This window comes from Pristiophorus japonicus, chromosome 9, assembly GCF_044704955.1.
Source record: "Pristiophorus japonicus isolate sPriJap1 chromosome 9, sPriJap1.hap1, whole genome shotgun sequence".
Lineage (NCBI taxonomy): Eukaryota > Metazoa > Chordata > Chondrichthyes > Pristiophoridae > Pristiophorus > Pristiophorus japonicus.
The window spans coordinates 117,632,255-117,650,082 of NC_091985.1; the positions used below are offsets into that span (position 1 = coordinate 117,632,255).

Below are 17,828 nucleotides of genomic sequence, written 5' to 3' on the forward strand. Positions count from 1 at the left end.
AATGACACCACTATGCAGGCTCATCACAGCCGCCTTCCTGTGATTTAAATAGTGGAAATAAGTTTTGACGCCTGACGTCCACTCTGGCCTACCTAATACTTTAAAATTAATTTGCTGATATGGTCTCAGTTTATGCCATCTAGTTTTACAGGACAGTTATTGCCCATGGGTAGCTGGGATCGCTTGCGCTTTATGTTACAGCATAAATACAGTTTTGAAACGTGTTCGTATTTCAGTTCATGCAAAAGCAGGTTTTGGTTACTAAACGCCAGCTAAATAAGTTGCATATGTTGCGTTTGCACCGTTTAGTATTAGTGCAGGTTTATCGCATTGCTATAAACAGAAATATAGAATAAATCCAATATATCAGCACTGTATTAAAGGGGTGTCTATTCCATGTTTCTAAGAAAGTACAAGTTATGAACTAAAACAGGCAGTAAATCTTATATAAAGATAAAATGTGTACTTTACACTGCGATATCAGAAATATGTTGCCAACATAATGCAGTTATCACCTGTGCCACATAAGAATCGAATAGGCAATATTCAAGCATCTTAATGGCTTCCAATTATATAGTTAGGTGGTGTAAATAATGCTACGCTGGAAAATTCCTAAATCAATGTAACATTACTACTCCATCTGTAATATAAAAATTACTTGCAGTTAATGGTAGCCATTTTCTCAGTTCTTACCTGTTTCGCTCCAGGGTGCACAAGTAGACTCTACAACCACGCTCAAAAAGCATGAAACAAAGCTCATACGCGCAGTTTTAAAACTTCGGTTCTTCACCTGCTGAATTAGGAGTTGATGAAGGGGTTTAGTCGCGATCGAGACTGGAGAAGTCTCTTGTGAATTATTACATCTGGGCTCTTTGAAGTGCTTAAATGTAGCTCTAGGTGCTGATCACTGGGATTCCAATCCCCCTTTTCACGGACGCAGTTACACAATCCTTGATATGATTTCCTTCTCTGTGTAAAGCAAATTAAACCAAGTGTGGCCGTTACAATCTGCTGGAGAATTTATCCTGAAACCACCTCGCATTGCCGCTCGAGTGCCACATTTGCCCATATTTTATTTATTTTTGTCTGTGTGAGGATCAACAATGTTCGGAATCCTGCCACAATCTTCTGACTTTAACCTTTGAAGGAACAAGAGACCAAACTTTTTTCTCCCCTGCCTCAATTCAAGGCTTTAGTCTCGGCTTTAAGAAAATTCGCCTGCAATTTCGGATTAGACAAATACTCTTATTACAAAGGTTAGTGCCACTTGATACCTTGATACTTAACACAGGCTTGATCAGCTCATCTTAAACAGAGACTTCACAGAATAAAAACAGCCAGTAAATCCCTGGTATTGCTATGGAGGTATACTTGATTGTGCTTCACCGATCAAATTAGCATTCTGTTTTGTTTGCTTATTGCGAGCTTAAAACCAGGATTTTAAAAAAAATGTACATCTTAAAATATTATTCAAACGGCACAGCTGGGCAGTGCAGTCGTATTCCCGAAGGTTTCCATACAGTACTACAAATCGAGTGTTATAAATTAGAAAGGATTGGATGATTAGTATAACAGTTTCAGCAAATATCGCAGCAAAATATAACCTTACCAATAACTATAACAATAGATGCATAATAATTTATAAACAATAGCAGTCCAACCCAAAACTGTGCAGTCTGTATGCATAATGAATTAACAATGGCCATGTGGATTGTGATCTTATATTTTTCCGAAGGTATTAGCTTTTTTTCTTTACGTTTAGCAAATACTAATGTTAATCCCGAACAATTTCTAATTATTTCGAATGGTTGGTTGCTCATGGTAACGAGATCTTATTATCATGGAAATTATCTGCTTCAATGTAAAATTATGTTCCTTGAAGTTTTCACTTTTCAAACAGAGCAAAAACCAAAACAAAAAAAACTTCTTGAAAAGTGAATTATTTGGTGAGTTGGCGCTGAATTGACCGCGCTTCTTTTGTTATAAAAGGTGCTCGTGTCGATGACTTTAGTGAACTATAGGGAAAGTCTTGTAAGACCTCCCTTTGATGAGCTGTTCCATATAGTAAAAAATGTAATTTCGTCGTCTGGCGGCCGGTTTCTTTGAACATTAGCTCGCTTTCAGCTCCCGCTTCAATTAGAATGAGTTGATTTTCTGCGAACAACAAAAGAGTGACCAAAGGCTTATTAAGGTCTTCAGAAGAACTCACCGAACCTTTCAAAAACAGTTAAGGAAACACTGTGCCCTCCATGATATTCTGTTACCGTATTTTATTTGTTCACTAAAGAAAAGTGACGCTTGTAAAGTGGTTTCTTTGATACCCAGCGACCGACAGTACTTGTCTAATTCATTTATTTTCCGCGTCGGCGTATTTTTTCTTTTGAAATTTCGATTAAAGGCAGTCCCATTAAACTTTACGCTGACTATTCCGAAATGTAATTCTAAGTGGGGATTAGGCCGTCATCAATATTCATGAGAACGTACAATTCCAAACAAAACAAAAAAATCTCAACACATATTTCTAGGGGTAATTATTTCGCAAGTAAGAATCGAACTTGGCGAAAAGAAAATCAACACATGTTAATATCGGTTCCTTTTAGAGGTTAGGAAGGCCCGTACCTTTAAAGAAAAAGAGAAGAGATAATCATTTAATTTGTGGCCAACATTCGTTTAATCTTAAACTAAGTTTAACATGCAGTCTGCTGAAACATTTAAAGCGCACAGGGAGGACCTACCATGATGCAGATGTCTCAATGGACATTAATATATTAGCTTTATTTAATGTAGTGTATACCATGAAACTCACAACGAAAATTACACGTGCCACATACACAACTATTTAAACACATTTAGCTTCGCCCAGTTAATCCAACTCAATATCTGTATTTGTACACTTATTCTATGAATTTCACCAGATGAATAAAAATGCTGGATAGGTGGCAGTTATACAGATATGGGATGACAGAAAACATACTCTCATTAATGTTTTCTGAACTTTTTAGTCTTACAACAATGTGCTCGGTTTAGGTATTCCATAACAATAAATACCTGCAGTATTTAACTACTATTCAGTAATACTTCTTCATTAATGATTTAACGGTGTATGGAAATTGCTAGTTTAGTGGATTTCCGTGGTCGAAGGTTGTATGCTGACCAATTTCAACTGACCTTTTTACCAAGCTCTGGAAAGAGTGTATCACGCCTCTGGGAAAGTAGTGCGCCGGCGTCACCGGGCGACGCGCTGTCAGTCATGGGCAGGGCGCTGGGCGATTGGCCGGCGCCGGCACTGCGTCAGGCGGTTCCGCCAGGTTCGCGCTCACATAGAGAAGGCTGCGCCGGAGCGCGGTGATCAATCTCCATCAGTCTCCATTTACACCGCCAGCAGACAGCCAGGTACAAACACACACTCTGAAACTTTCCAGCTTACTTTCGCTCTTAACTCATTTCAGCCGCGTCACGCTTGGCTTCATCAACCATTCTCCAGCGCTTCCAAGTTTCTAACTTTGCTACTTGTTTTGTGGCGGGGCGATTACTTTGCCCATCCGCCCCAACCTAATCTTGTGTCATGTTGTGTTACAGACCAGAGAAGTGGCTCCAGCCCTCATATACTGAGTTTATTTGTATCCAGCCGAGTAAAAAAGCTCCGCAGGTGAGTGAGACTGGCTCCATTTATGGGAAGTCCATCATGGAAACTAATTTGAGTTGAGATGAGCAGTAAGTTTAAAAAAAAAGTAGTTTGGAGATGAGGTCGCTTTAAAATCAAATGCATTTTGTTTTAGATTGTTGAAGTACAGCCGTTTCTGGTGCTGTTTAATTGTGAGTGAGTTATTTTTCTTCTAGTATTTCTAAATGTTTATATTTGTGCTATATTCCTAAGTAAAGCAATTTTTATCTGTTAACTACGTCCAAAGTATGTGGATCATCTAATTTGCTTCATTTTTCACACGGAAATTTATAATTGTAGTGTCCAAGGGTCGAATAAAAGCCTCGAATCCACTTACCGACTAATTGGAGAGGCGTGTTTTCGCTTTTTGTTAATTTATTTTGCTGATAAGGTTTCCCTTTAAATTGTCTCCCCCGAGGTCTAGTCTAAATTGTAATTGACTTAATTTGCACACAGCGATCGCCTTTTAAATGAGAGCACTGTTTTATCTGGGTCCTGTGGAGGTGAAAATTTGGTTTAGGACACTGTTGATTGAGAATAGCTGCAATTTTGGCTGCCGGTTAATTTTCTCCAAGTGCTCTGATGTTATCGTTACTGTTTTGAGTGTGTATTCGATTAAAATGGCCACACTGAATATTCAGCTTGATCTAATTGTTTTTTTAATTGGAAACTAGTTTTTTTGGGGGAAAGCAAGCTTGATATTTTTCGTCGACTTTATATTTAACTTCTATTATACATAAGTTTTAGTATATGATAAATGTAACTTTATTAAACGCCCGATACGTGGTCCCAGAAATTTCTAAACACTAAGTTTGTCTGGTCGATTATGTCACAGACTGTTGAAGAGTTTAGTCAAGGAAACCAGAACGAGAAATTGTCACTTTAGTTCATCCTTCCGTACTTGGAGCGATATTTAACTTCGATTTCCGAGATCTAGTCTTAATTGTAATTGATTTAATTTGCCTTTTTAAATGAGCTGATGTATATCAAGTCCTCCCGAGGAAAGATTAAAATACTAAAATGCATTTATCAGAACTTCACTGTAGGATAAACTTGTTTTATTTGATTAGTAACTTTTCTCTCCAGTTTTATCAAGAGCCGCCACTTTAATCTTCTAAGCGCCATTACTGTACAGTTCGCCTAATTACAAGGTACACGAAACTTGGGTTAACTCTGTCTTGATAAAAAAAAAACAAGACGTTTTAGGATGGATGAAGTTTAAAAAAAATAACATCAGATACTGTGAAGTAGAGGAAGATTAAAATCCCTCAAACGAGTGCCTGTAATTAAGGAACGTGCGCCTGTGGGATTATCTCATTAGTTCATCAGGACACATCTACAATAATGAATTCTTAATCACATGAATGATTCCTTTAATCGCCAGACATACGCCGGTTGCAATTGTGGAGAACATTCAGCTCCAAAAAGTTATTTGCTGATGCAGTGGATTGGCGGCTGCAGTGTTGGAGCAATGCGCAGCTCCGCTGTCTCTGGGTTTTTTCTCCCCGCAAAAGATTTACATTTAACAAGGCTACAGAAGTGAGCTAGAGTTGGTGGACTAGTTAAATTTGGACCTACCTTGCGGTGTAAAAGGAAGTTACATTTTGTGGACCAGTGCTTGGTGTAACAATTTTTTGAACCTTTCAATATTCACTCAATAGTTATAAAACCAAGTTTTGTAACATCATTTTCCTTCCAGTTTAATTTTGGCCTAGTGTCTGATTGCAAATAATGTTAGTAATTTTATGAATCTTGTTGACCTCGAGTTCCATGTCCCACTCTGCGGAAAATAACACGTTTGTCCAGAGCCCCCGAAACAATCCCGCCATTTTGGATTCGCTAATCTTTTAGACAATTTCTACTTTACCAAAACCGTAAACTGTTGAATCCAAACTCGACTTCCTTCTGTAAGGAACAACTTCAGGCTCCGGCAATTTAAAAAAAAAAACGCGAATTTTTCAAGTCCTTGTGGATGCTCCTTCAATGTTAATTTAAAAAAAGTTAATTTTAATGCAGATTTATTGCAGGGCAGATGAGCTAACATTTAGATCTCTTCACTGTAGGATTGTTTGGCTTGAGTCTGCAATGAATACATGTTTCAGAACAGTGTTCTGTAATTAAAACATCTCTTAAATTGCGGTTTTATGCCCTCCTATACCTCGGACAGGTCAGTCACGGGGCCATTCATGTTTCCAACACTGAAATGCAATGACTTATTTAACTCAAGTATTCTACCTTCCTCTGATTATAACCGGCCTTCCTAGTAAGATATACAAAATATATTTTTTTAGCAAACACGAAAGCTGACGAGGATCCGACTTGGGGACCATCCGAACTGCAACCAGAAACTAGATTTTAAGTTTTGAAGATTTGGAGAACAAATCGTACCGTTTTTAGCATGATGTCATACCTCAAACAGCCTCCCTATGGCATGAACGGCCTGAGCTTGACCGCCCCTGGCATGGATTTGCTGCACCCGTCAGTCGGGTACCCAGGCAAGGAGAGCAGCGCGCAGACACGCCAATATTTAAATGTGTTTAATATCAAGTTTCAATCTTAACGATGCAGAACATTGCGTAAACTAACGGGGAGCCTTTTTTTTTTGGAATTGTAAAGTTTAGATTCAATAGCAACCATGTAACTTACACAGTAATTTTGAAGGTGCATAACTTTATAATACGTTTTGGTGGGGTTATATTCTTCTCGCTATACGGGGAATGGGGACACATTACCGGAGTATTTACCTTTTTTATAACAAAATCAAATTGTTGTGGTAAATGGAACTTGTCAATCTTTCTAACCACTTGTAGCGACACCGAGGAAGCAGCGACGAGAACGCACCACCTTTACCCGCTCCCAGCTCGATGTGCTCGAGTCACTATTTGCAAAGACCCGATATCCTGATATATTCATGAGAGAAGAAGTGGCTTTAAAAATTAACCTGCCTGAATCTAGAGTCCAGGTAAGCCCTCATAACGCTTGGAGACAATTCTTTGCATCGGCGACGTGAAGTAGCCAATAATATAATTCTAAATGTCTGATCGTGGTAGTGACACAAACCTTCCCAGCCAAGAGAATTTTAAAAATGGCCAAAGATTGAAACTATAATCGCCACAGGGGAAGCACAGGGCCACTTTTAAATCGTGTGCTACTGTTTTTCAGTGACATTTCTAAGATAGTTCAAATGTGTAGAGAAGTAAAGTTTTGCTGTCGCTCTTGGCTCTAAACTGCGACGTGCTGAGCGGCCCCTAGTGGAACCGCCTCGGGTTAAACCCTCTCCCAGTCCCGTCGCATGAGGCGCTTGTCGGGATTCCGGGTTTCAGTGCTTGGGGCGAGTATTTTCCTGTAATGTCTCGGGCATTTCAAGCGTTTTGTTTTTAAATAATTGCAATCTTCAATATTGTCAATTGGGGGAAATATGAAAAGATCACAACATTGTAACTGTTTATTTCAAGTTAGCGTCAAGCACCAAACTATACGATCTGCTTAACGTCTGAAACCGGTGTAACTTCTGCGTTCTTGAAGTGGATATTTCCGATTGAGACGGTTGCATGTGAAGCATTTTCAGACCGTATTTGGTTAGAGACCGTTTTAAAGATGCTCTAGCCAATCGCTGGCACGCAAACATGTTTGCAAAACAAACCGACCTGCAGGTTCCTTTCATAGGTGCAGAGATTTTTTATAAACTGTTAAATATATTTAAAACTTGATTGCATAAATTATCCTGTTTTTTCCAATATATTCGCCAAATCAATTTAAAAGATGACCTATCCAGCACGATGCCCCACATTTCTGCAATATTAGCTGCTGATAATGTCACGGCCATTTCTAAAACCAACAAACAAACCAATGTAATTTTCGATATCAATGCTTGCGCCAGTCAGTGGTTATTGGAGCCCCCACAAAGTAGGATTTTGAAATGCGCAATTCAACTAAAAAATGTCACTTGATGCATAATGAGTTGATGGTTTATGACTAGAACACTGGTTCTCAACACCAACAGTGGCGTGAGGAATCCGACACCTTAATGCTGAAGATTATACATTGACTACGAAATTGGTCCCATTATGTGAAATTAGAATGTTTACAGCAAGCGGTGACATTGTGGATGATGGGACGAGTTGTTTGGCTGTACTGACTAACGAGGTTGAAAATGGGACTGAGTTTGTATAAACTTCTAAATTAATTTCGGACTAAAATGTAGCGCTCATTTTGGGGTAAATGTCATTCTGGAAGCATTGACACTAAACACGTCTCGCGTGTTTATGCGATTATGGACAGACTATAAAGGGATGGCGACATTTGTGAATGGCGATTGGATTGCACTCCCTTACAATCTTTTAAGGAGATTAAAAACCCATGTGTTCGGTTTTTTTTCAACCTTCACTTTATGATTGGAATTGACAATCTCAGAAAACCAACCAAACAGCAAAGACTTGTTGAAAATTATAAAGGCCGATAAAGCTCTTGCTTGTAAGAATAGTGGGCCGGTCTGAAGTGTAAATGTTGCATTCTCCAATCCGCTCGCCTAATAGAAGTACAGTTTATAGGAGTTTTGCACTTTATTTCGGAGAGGGTTAAATAAAATTTGACACAACGCTTTTATCCAGTGAACCCGCAGCGGCATAAAACTTGTATCAGATTAAAAGGGAAATTGAGGGGTTTATGGAGGAACTTCGCATCGACTTGACTTCAGCCGGCTGAGAGGTGAAGTAAAGTCGCGCGGGTCCCATTCCCTGATGTAGCAGTAATGCCCTTTTGTCGCCATTCCCTCCTGGTCTGACTAGGTGTGGTTTAAAAATCGTCGAGCCAAATGCCGCCAGCAGCAGCAGAATGGAGGCAGCGCCAAAGTCCGGCCGGTCAAGAAGAAATCGTCGCCGACCCGGGAGAGCAGTGGCTCGGAGAGCAGTGGTCAGTTCACCCCGCCCGCCGTCTCCAGCTCTTCCAGCTCATCCAGCAGCGGTCCCAGCACCAACTGCAACAGCGGCCCGGTCTCCTCCGTCCTCAGCACCCCCGCCTCCATCTGGAGCCCGGCGTCTATCTCCCCGGGGGCCGCAGTGGGGGAGCCTCTGGCCGCCAGCGCTTCCTGCATGCAGCGCTGCTCATCATCCTCCTCTTCCAGCGCCTATCCCATGGCATACGGTCAAAGCAGCGGCTACACCCAGGGCTATCCGCCCTCCTCCTCCTACTTCGGCGGCGTGGATTGCAGCTCGTACCTGGCACCCATGCATTCACATCACCCTCACCACCCCCACCACCAGCTGTCTGCCCACGGCGCCGCCCTCAGCCCCATGAGCACCTCGTCCATGTCTGGGCATCACATCAGTCAGAGCGCCGCTCACCACCATCACCATCACCACCAGGGCTACACGGGGCCAGGGCTGACATTCAACTCGCCGGACTGCTTGGATTACAAAGACCAGACCTCCTGGAAACTCAACTTCAACACAACGGACTGCTTGGATTACAAGGACCAGACCCCGTCCTGGAAGTTTCAAGTCTTATGAAATTGTGGTTAATGCACCAGATCTGCGTGTTTTCACCGTGTCTACAAAACCGTTTTAAGAACTTGTTGCTTCTGCTCTGGCAGGTGTCTGAGACTTCAAGTTGTACTGTTTTACTAAGACTGGTTTTATTTCCATTCCTTCACTTTTCACAGACAATCTTTTAGGTGTGACAATCAACATGGTGTCTGTTTTGAATTGGATAATGAGTGCCCGTGTATGTGTTTCGACTTTTAGTCAAGTAGACAAAACCAATTCCATTGTCATGCCATAGAACACAAATATGCAGCATTACTGTACCAACAAACCTGCTCACAACTTTCCAATAAAATGTAATTCAACTAAATGTCCGCCAGATTGCTGTACTTTAAAATCTCTAGTGATTTTCGTTTGATTAACCCCGACCTGGACCGCGGCTGCACAAAGCAGCTTCCACTTTTGTAAAATATATACTGGTCAGTTGCATTGACTTTTTTATTTTGTAGCTAATTGAATTCGTCCAAATTAACATTTAGGAGACGAAATAAAACGAATTCTACCCGGATTAATTTCCCTTTTGCCAAGTGTGTGAGTGCGGTAAAGCCACGTAAAAGGGTAATGTTGTCATGCCTCTGAAGGTATTCAATCTAATCCACGTTAGTACACGGAAGCATTGTGTAGGTAGTGTTGTAGTGGAAATACCATATTTCAGATAGGGGATAGCACTTGCACATTTGTGTAAATTATGGTCGCGCTGATATTTGTCGCTAAATGAAATTATTTTGCGGATTAGATCTTTCCTATCAAATACAGTGTTGGAAGTATTTAAGGCACCGTCGTTATATACATATATAGCGTTATATAATTAAATGCAATTAAGGAGAACCCCGTGTCTGCGTGCTTGCTGTTTTTCCTTTTCGAGTTAAATTTTATGGAATGATCCAAACGTTGTATGGAATTTGCATCGAAATATTTTAATTGCTTAAGTTTTGAGAAACGCGAACAAAACGTCCTATTGCTGACTGGCGAATTTCTCTCTCTCTCTCCTCCTTCCCATTCGCTCTCATTCATTCACTCCCATTTTCTCTCCAATTCGCTCATTCACTCTCTCTCCATTTTCTCAGTTCTCTCTCCCATTCGCTCTTTCCCTTATTTATTCTGCCTCTCCCTTTCTCTTTTTCTTTCTCTCCCGCCCTCAAGCTGTCTTTCGTGATTTTAACTTGAAGTTGCTGAGTTATATTTCGTACTTTTACTTAAAATATATGCCACATTACAACACACACCTGGAGCTGGTAGGTCGCCTTAAGTAGCGCAGCAAATTAAAATCCGTCCATTCACCGCGGAAGTGTTTATACAACGACTGTAATACATAAAACTGAGTTTTAACGCTGAAACCTGCCGTACTAGGTTTGTGTAACCAGCATTATGATCCAATAATTAACTTAATGTGTTTTATTGGGTGTCTCGCCATAAAATAAAAATGAGCTTGTTAACAGAAAATTAATTCAATACTTTGCATCTTAAAAGAAGCCGAGGGTTGAAGTTTTTAACGTGTTTAAATGTTCTCTCCCTCCCCCAGCTCCCTTGGCTTTACTGAGATTGTAGCCGCAACAAAGTGCAAGTCTTTTAACTAATTAATTCTCGGGCTCTAGAGCTTAAAGATAAAAGAACAGGCACTGCGGATTTCCAGAGTCGGAGTTTGAGAACTCGAGCTCCTTTTTTTTTTAATTGAAGTTAATGGTCTTTTAACAATGAACACTCGGTAAAATGGAACGCGACCCATGTTTACACACAGCTGATGGAATTCTTTTTTTTAAAAAAAAAGGATGTGACGATCGCAATTTGGCTAAGTTTATTTGCACTCAACATTTTATCTATTAACTTCCACACTGATTATTGGTGAGTTATACAGGGGCTGGTTACCTGCATCGCGTGGTTCGGTTCACCGGCGATGCTAAAAGTGCAATGGGAGGAATATTATACCAAACTTGGTAAGTGATTAAAAAAAAATGTGCTCATCGTATCTTCCAATTTAATTTGTTTCTGTTACAGCAAAGCCATATGATGTAACACTAAAATATACAAATCCAAAAAGCTCAGTGTTGCTTCTCTAAATATATGGTTTCTCTGATTTATGTTGGCTGTCTGGTACTGACTTTTTTAAAAGCAAGGTGTAATACACAAACTATTTGTACAGTAGCATATCAGGAAATTGTTCAGAAATTGTTTTCCTGATGTCCTTTTAGTCTTGTGGCTTTTTTTAGACTAAGTATATTTTGCACATGTCTTTTGGGCTGTGTAGAGCAGATCTGTTCATTTATGTAATGGATAAATTGTAGGAAATATCCATAGGGAAATCTATCTTTAGATACAAGTTTCACCCTTTAAAACACCTGAGCTAACTTTGTCACTTTCACAAAATACTTTGTTTGGTAAGGTGACCTGTGGCAGGTTTCCCCATTTCCTCCCCTTCCTTTTGCTAAAATCCCTAGTATTTGAAGGTCTGTTTATTTAATGGATAATTATGGGATGATTGTATCAAATTATAAATACAGCAGATGGAATTGAGCAAAATGAACTACAAACTACAACCACTGATCTAAATTAGTGTTTTTTGAATAGTCTGGTGTTCAGGAATACCTACAGTAGAGTTTGCTTCTGATCTGTGACCCATGTAATTTTGAAAATGTATAAATCCTCTTAGCTGATTGCTACAGTACAGTCCTCCTTTGTAGTAATTGGATCAATTTTTTTGCGGGCCAAATCTTCATTATTTGAAATACTATAGTGTACTGTGTTTTTGACACTGTGGCATTGACTATAAAGTGATTTTAATGCTTCATTTGATATTGCCAGCAACTGTGATGTAATAGATTTCAAGAGTAAAGGTTTTCAAGTCTTGTCTTGTCTCTTTTTTTTCCCCTCCCCTCTAGTGTTTCAGCACATCACCCAGTCAGTATCTATAGTAGGACAAAGAAATGTCTTAATCTGCCATTGCATTATCTGAAGCAAGGTAACCACAAAATACCAAGAGTGGCTCATGTTGAATGAGTGAACTTTGAGCAGGGCAATTGTTTGAACTTTAGAAATGATTTGTTTTTCATGTAGAACTGTTGTAAATAATTAAATCATTTTCAGTATTCCTCAAACTTCAATTTTTGTGCTGGAAATTTTGCTGTCGTATTGTATTTAAATTTGAAATACATTTAAAGCTTCCCAATGAGCTGATTTCGCTAAAATTTTGTACATCTTCAGTGTAATATTAAAATTTAAATATGGTGAGGGAAGCAGTTTAATTAATCCATGTGTCAAATTGGGATGTTTATACTAGAGTAATAGCAATTGTTTGCAGTTTTGAATTACTCAACATTTAAAACCTGATCTTTCAGTTTGCATTTTAGTTTTCATCAAACTTTCATAAGTCTAATTTAAAACTGGCTCATTTATCATTGTGTTCAGTTCTATCTTTAAATTCCTGCATGTGCCATTCCGTCTGTGTATATTGGGATTGGCTTAATTTTATAAGGCTTAAAAGAAATACAATGATTATTTTCAGAATGGATGCCAGTTTTGTGTAATGAACAAGTTCTATAATCCTTCTTGAGCAAATATTGGATCAAAATACTTGTAATCACTTGAGAAATTCCTGAGCTGCAGTAGTAAAACCTGAAACAGTTGCAATGTTTATATGCATGGAAACTCATTTTAACAGGGTGTAGTTTCACCCAAATCATTTGATTTCATATAGAACGAGAAACTTAAAGTAATGGAATGAATAATGCCACCAGGATGATTCATTCCCCATCACTCACTGTCTGATATACCTGTAGGCAAGGCATTCATCTGAAATGTAGTTCACTATTCAAGACAGTTTATTAAAAAAAAACAGAATATACAAACCTATACAAGATCAATTGTCTATTGCATAGGACCATGGATGGAACCAAGCAGCTACCAGCTTTGTTTCCAATATTATGATTAATTTGTATCTGATCACATGAACTGTCTTGTTTTGAAGCCTTTTTTATAGGTGAGGTTACCTTTCAATTATAGTGCTTGGAACAATGAATTTGCTGTTTTTGCTTGCAAGTTAGGAATGTATGCAGTCAATGGCAAACTCTTCTAATTTGCTATGCAGCATATTACAGGAGTCTCGGTTGTAACCCACTGAACCCCTGGTGAAGGTGCGTATATGTAATCATCGAAAGATAATTGGGCTGAGCTGATTTAAAAAAAAACTTTCTCTTACACCAACCCTGGCCAAGATTTATTAGCCTCCTGCTTGAATAATGGTCACTTGATTGTAATATAGGAAAATGCCAGGTGCCTGTGAAATTGTACTCCAGCCATTGAACGACCAGTATCGGGAAGGAGCAAGAGAAATGAGGGGAAAGTTCACTATTTTCTCTCTCTGCCATTCCCCAACACCCCCCCCCCCCAATTGTTTCCAATTATTAGAGGTGACAATATTTAAAATCCTTTTAGTGCTTTTTTTTCTTTGAATTGTCTAAATATGAATGCACACATTAAATCAACAGTAAATTCAACCAGCCCTTTTTAAAAATACTTTAACTGTTTTGCAACCATATAATTTCTGTTTTGACCCTCGCTTTAAGTTATCTTTAAGAGGGATGATGGGATAATCCAGTCTACAGCGATCAGGCATGGGCAATATCAATTCTTGGCCGGCCTGCCTAATGGATGTCTGAGTAATGTGAAGTGGCATCTATCCCTCGATTATGAATGTTGGGGTTATAATTTCTGTCTCCATTTTTCAATCCTTGCAGAAAATTCCAAATTTTTCTATATCAGGAGGGGAGGTGTGAAAAATCCTGAAGGACTTGAAAGTGAATTATGTCTCCTTGAATATGTTCACTCAAGGTGGTTGTGGTGCAAATATGTGCTGTGCTCTGGGACTGTATTCTTCACAATTGTTCCTCTACAGAGAATTTCATGTTGCAGCCAGCCTATGAAACACTTGCCCAGAGGAAGGGAGTGGAAAAAACCTCACCCATCTTATGTCACACCTACTTCACAAGAAAAAACCTAGGAACTGTGCTTTTTATTTTGGTTCCATCAGCAGCAACACCAATACTATATATCATTTGTGAGCTGTCAGGACAGCAGTGGACCTGCTCCCAGGTCTATTGCTAGTGGTGGCACAATGTGAGTTAAATTGACCTGGATTAATTCACATCAGTTTACCCATCCTCCTCTTACCTGGTTAGGTGAAAAACTAGCCCTGTGGAGAATGAATTGCTACCATGGACCGACAGTCTTACTACATTGCACAACATATTAATGCAGTGATGTACTTCATCAGTAGGTTGCCCAATTTAAAATACAATTGTTCTGTTTTATCAGTTTGGGAAATAGGTCCACAGTATATTAATGTAAACACTTCTTGATGGCCTGCCTTTGCATGCTTCAAATAGGTGTTACTATAAACAAACACCAGGTAAATTGATCTCCTAGAGGAGCATTCCTTTGTGTTTAGTAGAACACTTTTAAATTGTCAATGCATGAGTTCTTGCTGTTCTGAGCCTTAATTTGCTGCTAGCCATAAAGTGGAGAACAAATTAGTCATTGGCCAAAAATGCATATTCATCAGTTGGAACCTGAATATTGCATTTAGCAGGCAATCTAAGTTTTGAAGCAATATATTAAATCAGCACTGAAATATGCCATGTTAAAAAAAAAATAATCAATTCTATTTTTTCAAATGTAAATATTTGACTGTCAAAGAATCAAAGCCTAAGTACCTCCTTCAGATGCAGAAATCTGACACGTCCAGCAAAAATAATTGCATTCATTTGTTTGGACTGTAATTGTTTTTCTCCCTGCCTGCTCTATGCTTCAGCATAACTCTTGTCATTTTCTATATTAAAGTTCATACACTTGTTAATCTGTAATACCCTAAAGGGCACCAAAAAGAGTGGGGCATTAAATTGCAATAAGTGGTTGCTAATAGTTTTTAATTGATTTTAACTGATTTATGTCAATGAAAAACTTAGTTAAGTGACATCAATTTGTAGCAGAATATGAAATATCAAGTGTTCAAAAATAATTGGCCTTGAATATTGTTTTACATTTAAATTGCTTGGTAATTTATTTTGCGCCTCTCTTTCTCTCTCTCTCCTTTCCCCCCCACCCCAAAGACTAGAGTAATACCAATAGACAGTTTAATTTTTGTTTTTATACTGCAAGGTAGTTCTGCAGTGGTTATGTACTGTAGAGTTTGAAGCTGTAATTAATGTTTGTGTTTGCATTTAATGATCCAGAACATGTTTTTTTTTCTTATCGTGCCTCATTCTCTTGTCCCTCTCCCAGTCACTAATTGACATTGTTCTCCTGGCTTGTCTCCCTCTTCTGTCACAGCTTTTTCTTTCCCCTTTTTGAAGTCTCGATTATCTACATTCTAGTGTCTTGTTTTTGTAGCTATTTTTTCCCACTTCCAGGTGGAATTGTCTAATTCTCTTTTTACCACCCCCGCCCCCCCCCCCCCAAAAAAAAATATGTGCAACAGGTTGTTTCATGGATCCCAACCACCCTAGGCTACCTGTATTGTGCTGCAACTCCATTGGCGCAGTGGATGTATGTAATTGAACCATAAAAATCAAAGGTTTCCAATTTGATTCCTGGTCCATGCTGAGTTAGCTGATGGTTGGGTTTGCAGTAGGGGTACTGCAATTGTCCTAATCTCTCGGTTGGGTCACACTCCATCACTATTCAGTGATCCGCTCTGGTCATCACCTCTCGATACCTGTTATTAAGGCTCCCATGTGAGATGAAGTCACTTGGATATCGCACAGGAGTAAAACCTGTGGTATGAGTCACCAGAGGAAATGGGAGGGTTGAGAAAGACATTGCAAATCTTTACATGTGAACATATAAGTGTGTACATAATCCACAACAGGCATACAATAACTTGTAAATGGGCCAGGGTGTAGCCAGCACAGTTTGGTTTATTTTCTTGTGTACATTCTGTATATAGATGATGTGTATCTAAAAACTGTAAAGCCTCCATTATTAAACATTTGGTATGTGCATACTTCCTGTTCTCCACCATTGCTTCCTGTAACATTTAAATTTCAACATGAGTGTGCATCAAGATGTCAACATTCCACTGTTATGCTTTCTTGAAATAAATGAACCCCTCAAATTCTGAATAAAAATAGTCATGTTTTCTTCAGTAACTGAAATTTCTACTGTCCAAAATAAGGTTTTAAAGTGGAAATCACATGTATTTCACATTTGCTACATATATTCAGTGATCCTCTCTTCTAATCTTTGACTTTTTTAAACTTCAAGGTCTTGCCCTGTCTCAAGCCTGGGTTTCAAATTAATATTTTTACTTCCAGGTAGACCACATGAGGATTGTTTGCCCAGGTTGCAACCTACATGTTGGTCTCCTGTGGCTTTAAGAGTCTCTCGGCTTTGACCAAATTACTTTCACACGAAATAGATGTTGAAGTCTGAGTTATTTTAAGCGTGAAGATATGGATATATAGATAGATATGATATGGGGATGAATGGATATTTCAGCATTTAGGTAACTTGCTTATGGAAGTTAAACTATATGTTGGCAACACTAGTGCACTAAAGGGTAAATGTTCCATGCCCTACACTGCCAAGACTGCATATAGAGTGACAGTGTGACATAGTACTAGAGTAGGAAATAGTATGGTATTGGGTGGGGTCAGACTAAGACAATACAAGGTCAAACCTAGGTTTACAGTGTGTGTGTGAATGCATGACAGTGTAGTAAATATGGTTGGTGAGCTGTAGGTGCAAATAGGCAGGAATATGTCATGGTGATAACAGGCATGAGTGGGTACTAAATATTTGTGGATACAAGGTGTTTAGGAAAAATAAGGAAGAAAGAAGGTGGGATGGCAGTATTAGGGAGAATATTAGTACTGGAGAGAGAGGATGTCCTGAAGGTGTCCAGGACAGAATTGATTTGGTTTAGAGTGGAGAAACAAGAGGTGCCATTATACTGTTGTGTATTCTACAGGCTACCAACTAGTGGGAAGGATATAGAGCAAATTTGCAGTGAAATTAGAGGTGCAAGAGCTATAGAGTAGTAATAATGGGGAACTTCAATTATCCTAATATAGACTGGGATAGTAATGTAAAGGGCAGAGAGGGGGAAGAATTTCTGAAGTGTACTGATAAAGTTCTTAACCTTTCCAGCCCAATGAGGAAGGAGTCATTGGTGGGTCAAGTAGAGTAAATTTCAGTAGGGGAACATTTTGGGGAACAGTGATCACAGTATTGCAAGGTTTAGACTATCTATGGAAAAGGACAGGGAAGAGTAAAAATACTTAATTGGAGGAAAGCTAATTTCAGTGGGTTGAAAATGGATCTGGCCTGGCTAAATCTGAATCAAAGATTAGCAGGCAAAATTGTATCTAACAATGGGGTGCCTTTTTAAAGAGGTGGTTTGGGTACAGTCAAGGTACATTCCCACAAGGGGGAAATGTAGAGTAACCAAAGCCAGAGCTCCCTGGATGATAGAGGTAAAGATACTCAGAAAAAGCAGCTGGGGACACAGACTTGAGGTGATTGGCAGAAGAACCAAAGGCGAGTGATTAAAATCTGGAATTCGCTGCCTGAAAGGGTGGTGGAAGCAGATTCAATTGTGGCTTTCAAAAGGGAATTGGATAAGTAGTAAAAAA

The 17,828-nt window shown here is 39.1% G+C and overlaps 1 protein-coding gene across 2 annotated transcripts; it reads left to right on the plus strand.

Moving 5' to 3' along the window:
* Positions 1–6,062: 6,062 nt before the first annotated feature.
* On the plus strand, positions 6,063–9,171 carry otx1 (orthodenticle homeobox 1). 2 transcript variants are annotated; one of them, XM_070888756.1, is made up of 3 exons: positions 6,063–6,183; positions 6,475–6,626; positions 8,452–9,171. In XM_070888756.1, exons 1-3 carry the CDS (start codon positions 6,063–6,065, stop codon positions 9,169–9,171), a joined length of 993 nt encoding a protein of 330 aa, XP_070744857.1. The 2 variants fall into 2 exon arrangements, with proteins under 2 accessions (XP_070744857.1, XP_070744858.1); XM_070888757.1 differs by having other exon boundaries at positions 6,063–6,159.
* The last annotated feature ends 8,657 nt before the right edge of the window (positions 9,172–17,828 follow it).

Coding starts and splice junctions, on each gene's coding strand:
- otx1 (XM_070888756.1), top strand. CDS start 6,063: ATGATGTCATACCTCAAACAGCCTCCCTATGGCATGAACGGCCTGAGC. Junction 6,184..6,474: donor GGAGAGCAGCGCGCAGACAC/GCCAATATTTAA, acceptor AACCACTTGTAG/CGACACCGAGGAAGCAGCGA. Junction 6,627..8,451: donor TGCCTGAATCTAGAGTCCAG/GTAAGCCCTCAT, acceptor TGGTCTGACTAG/GTGTGGTTTAAAAATCGTCG.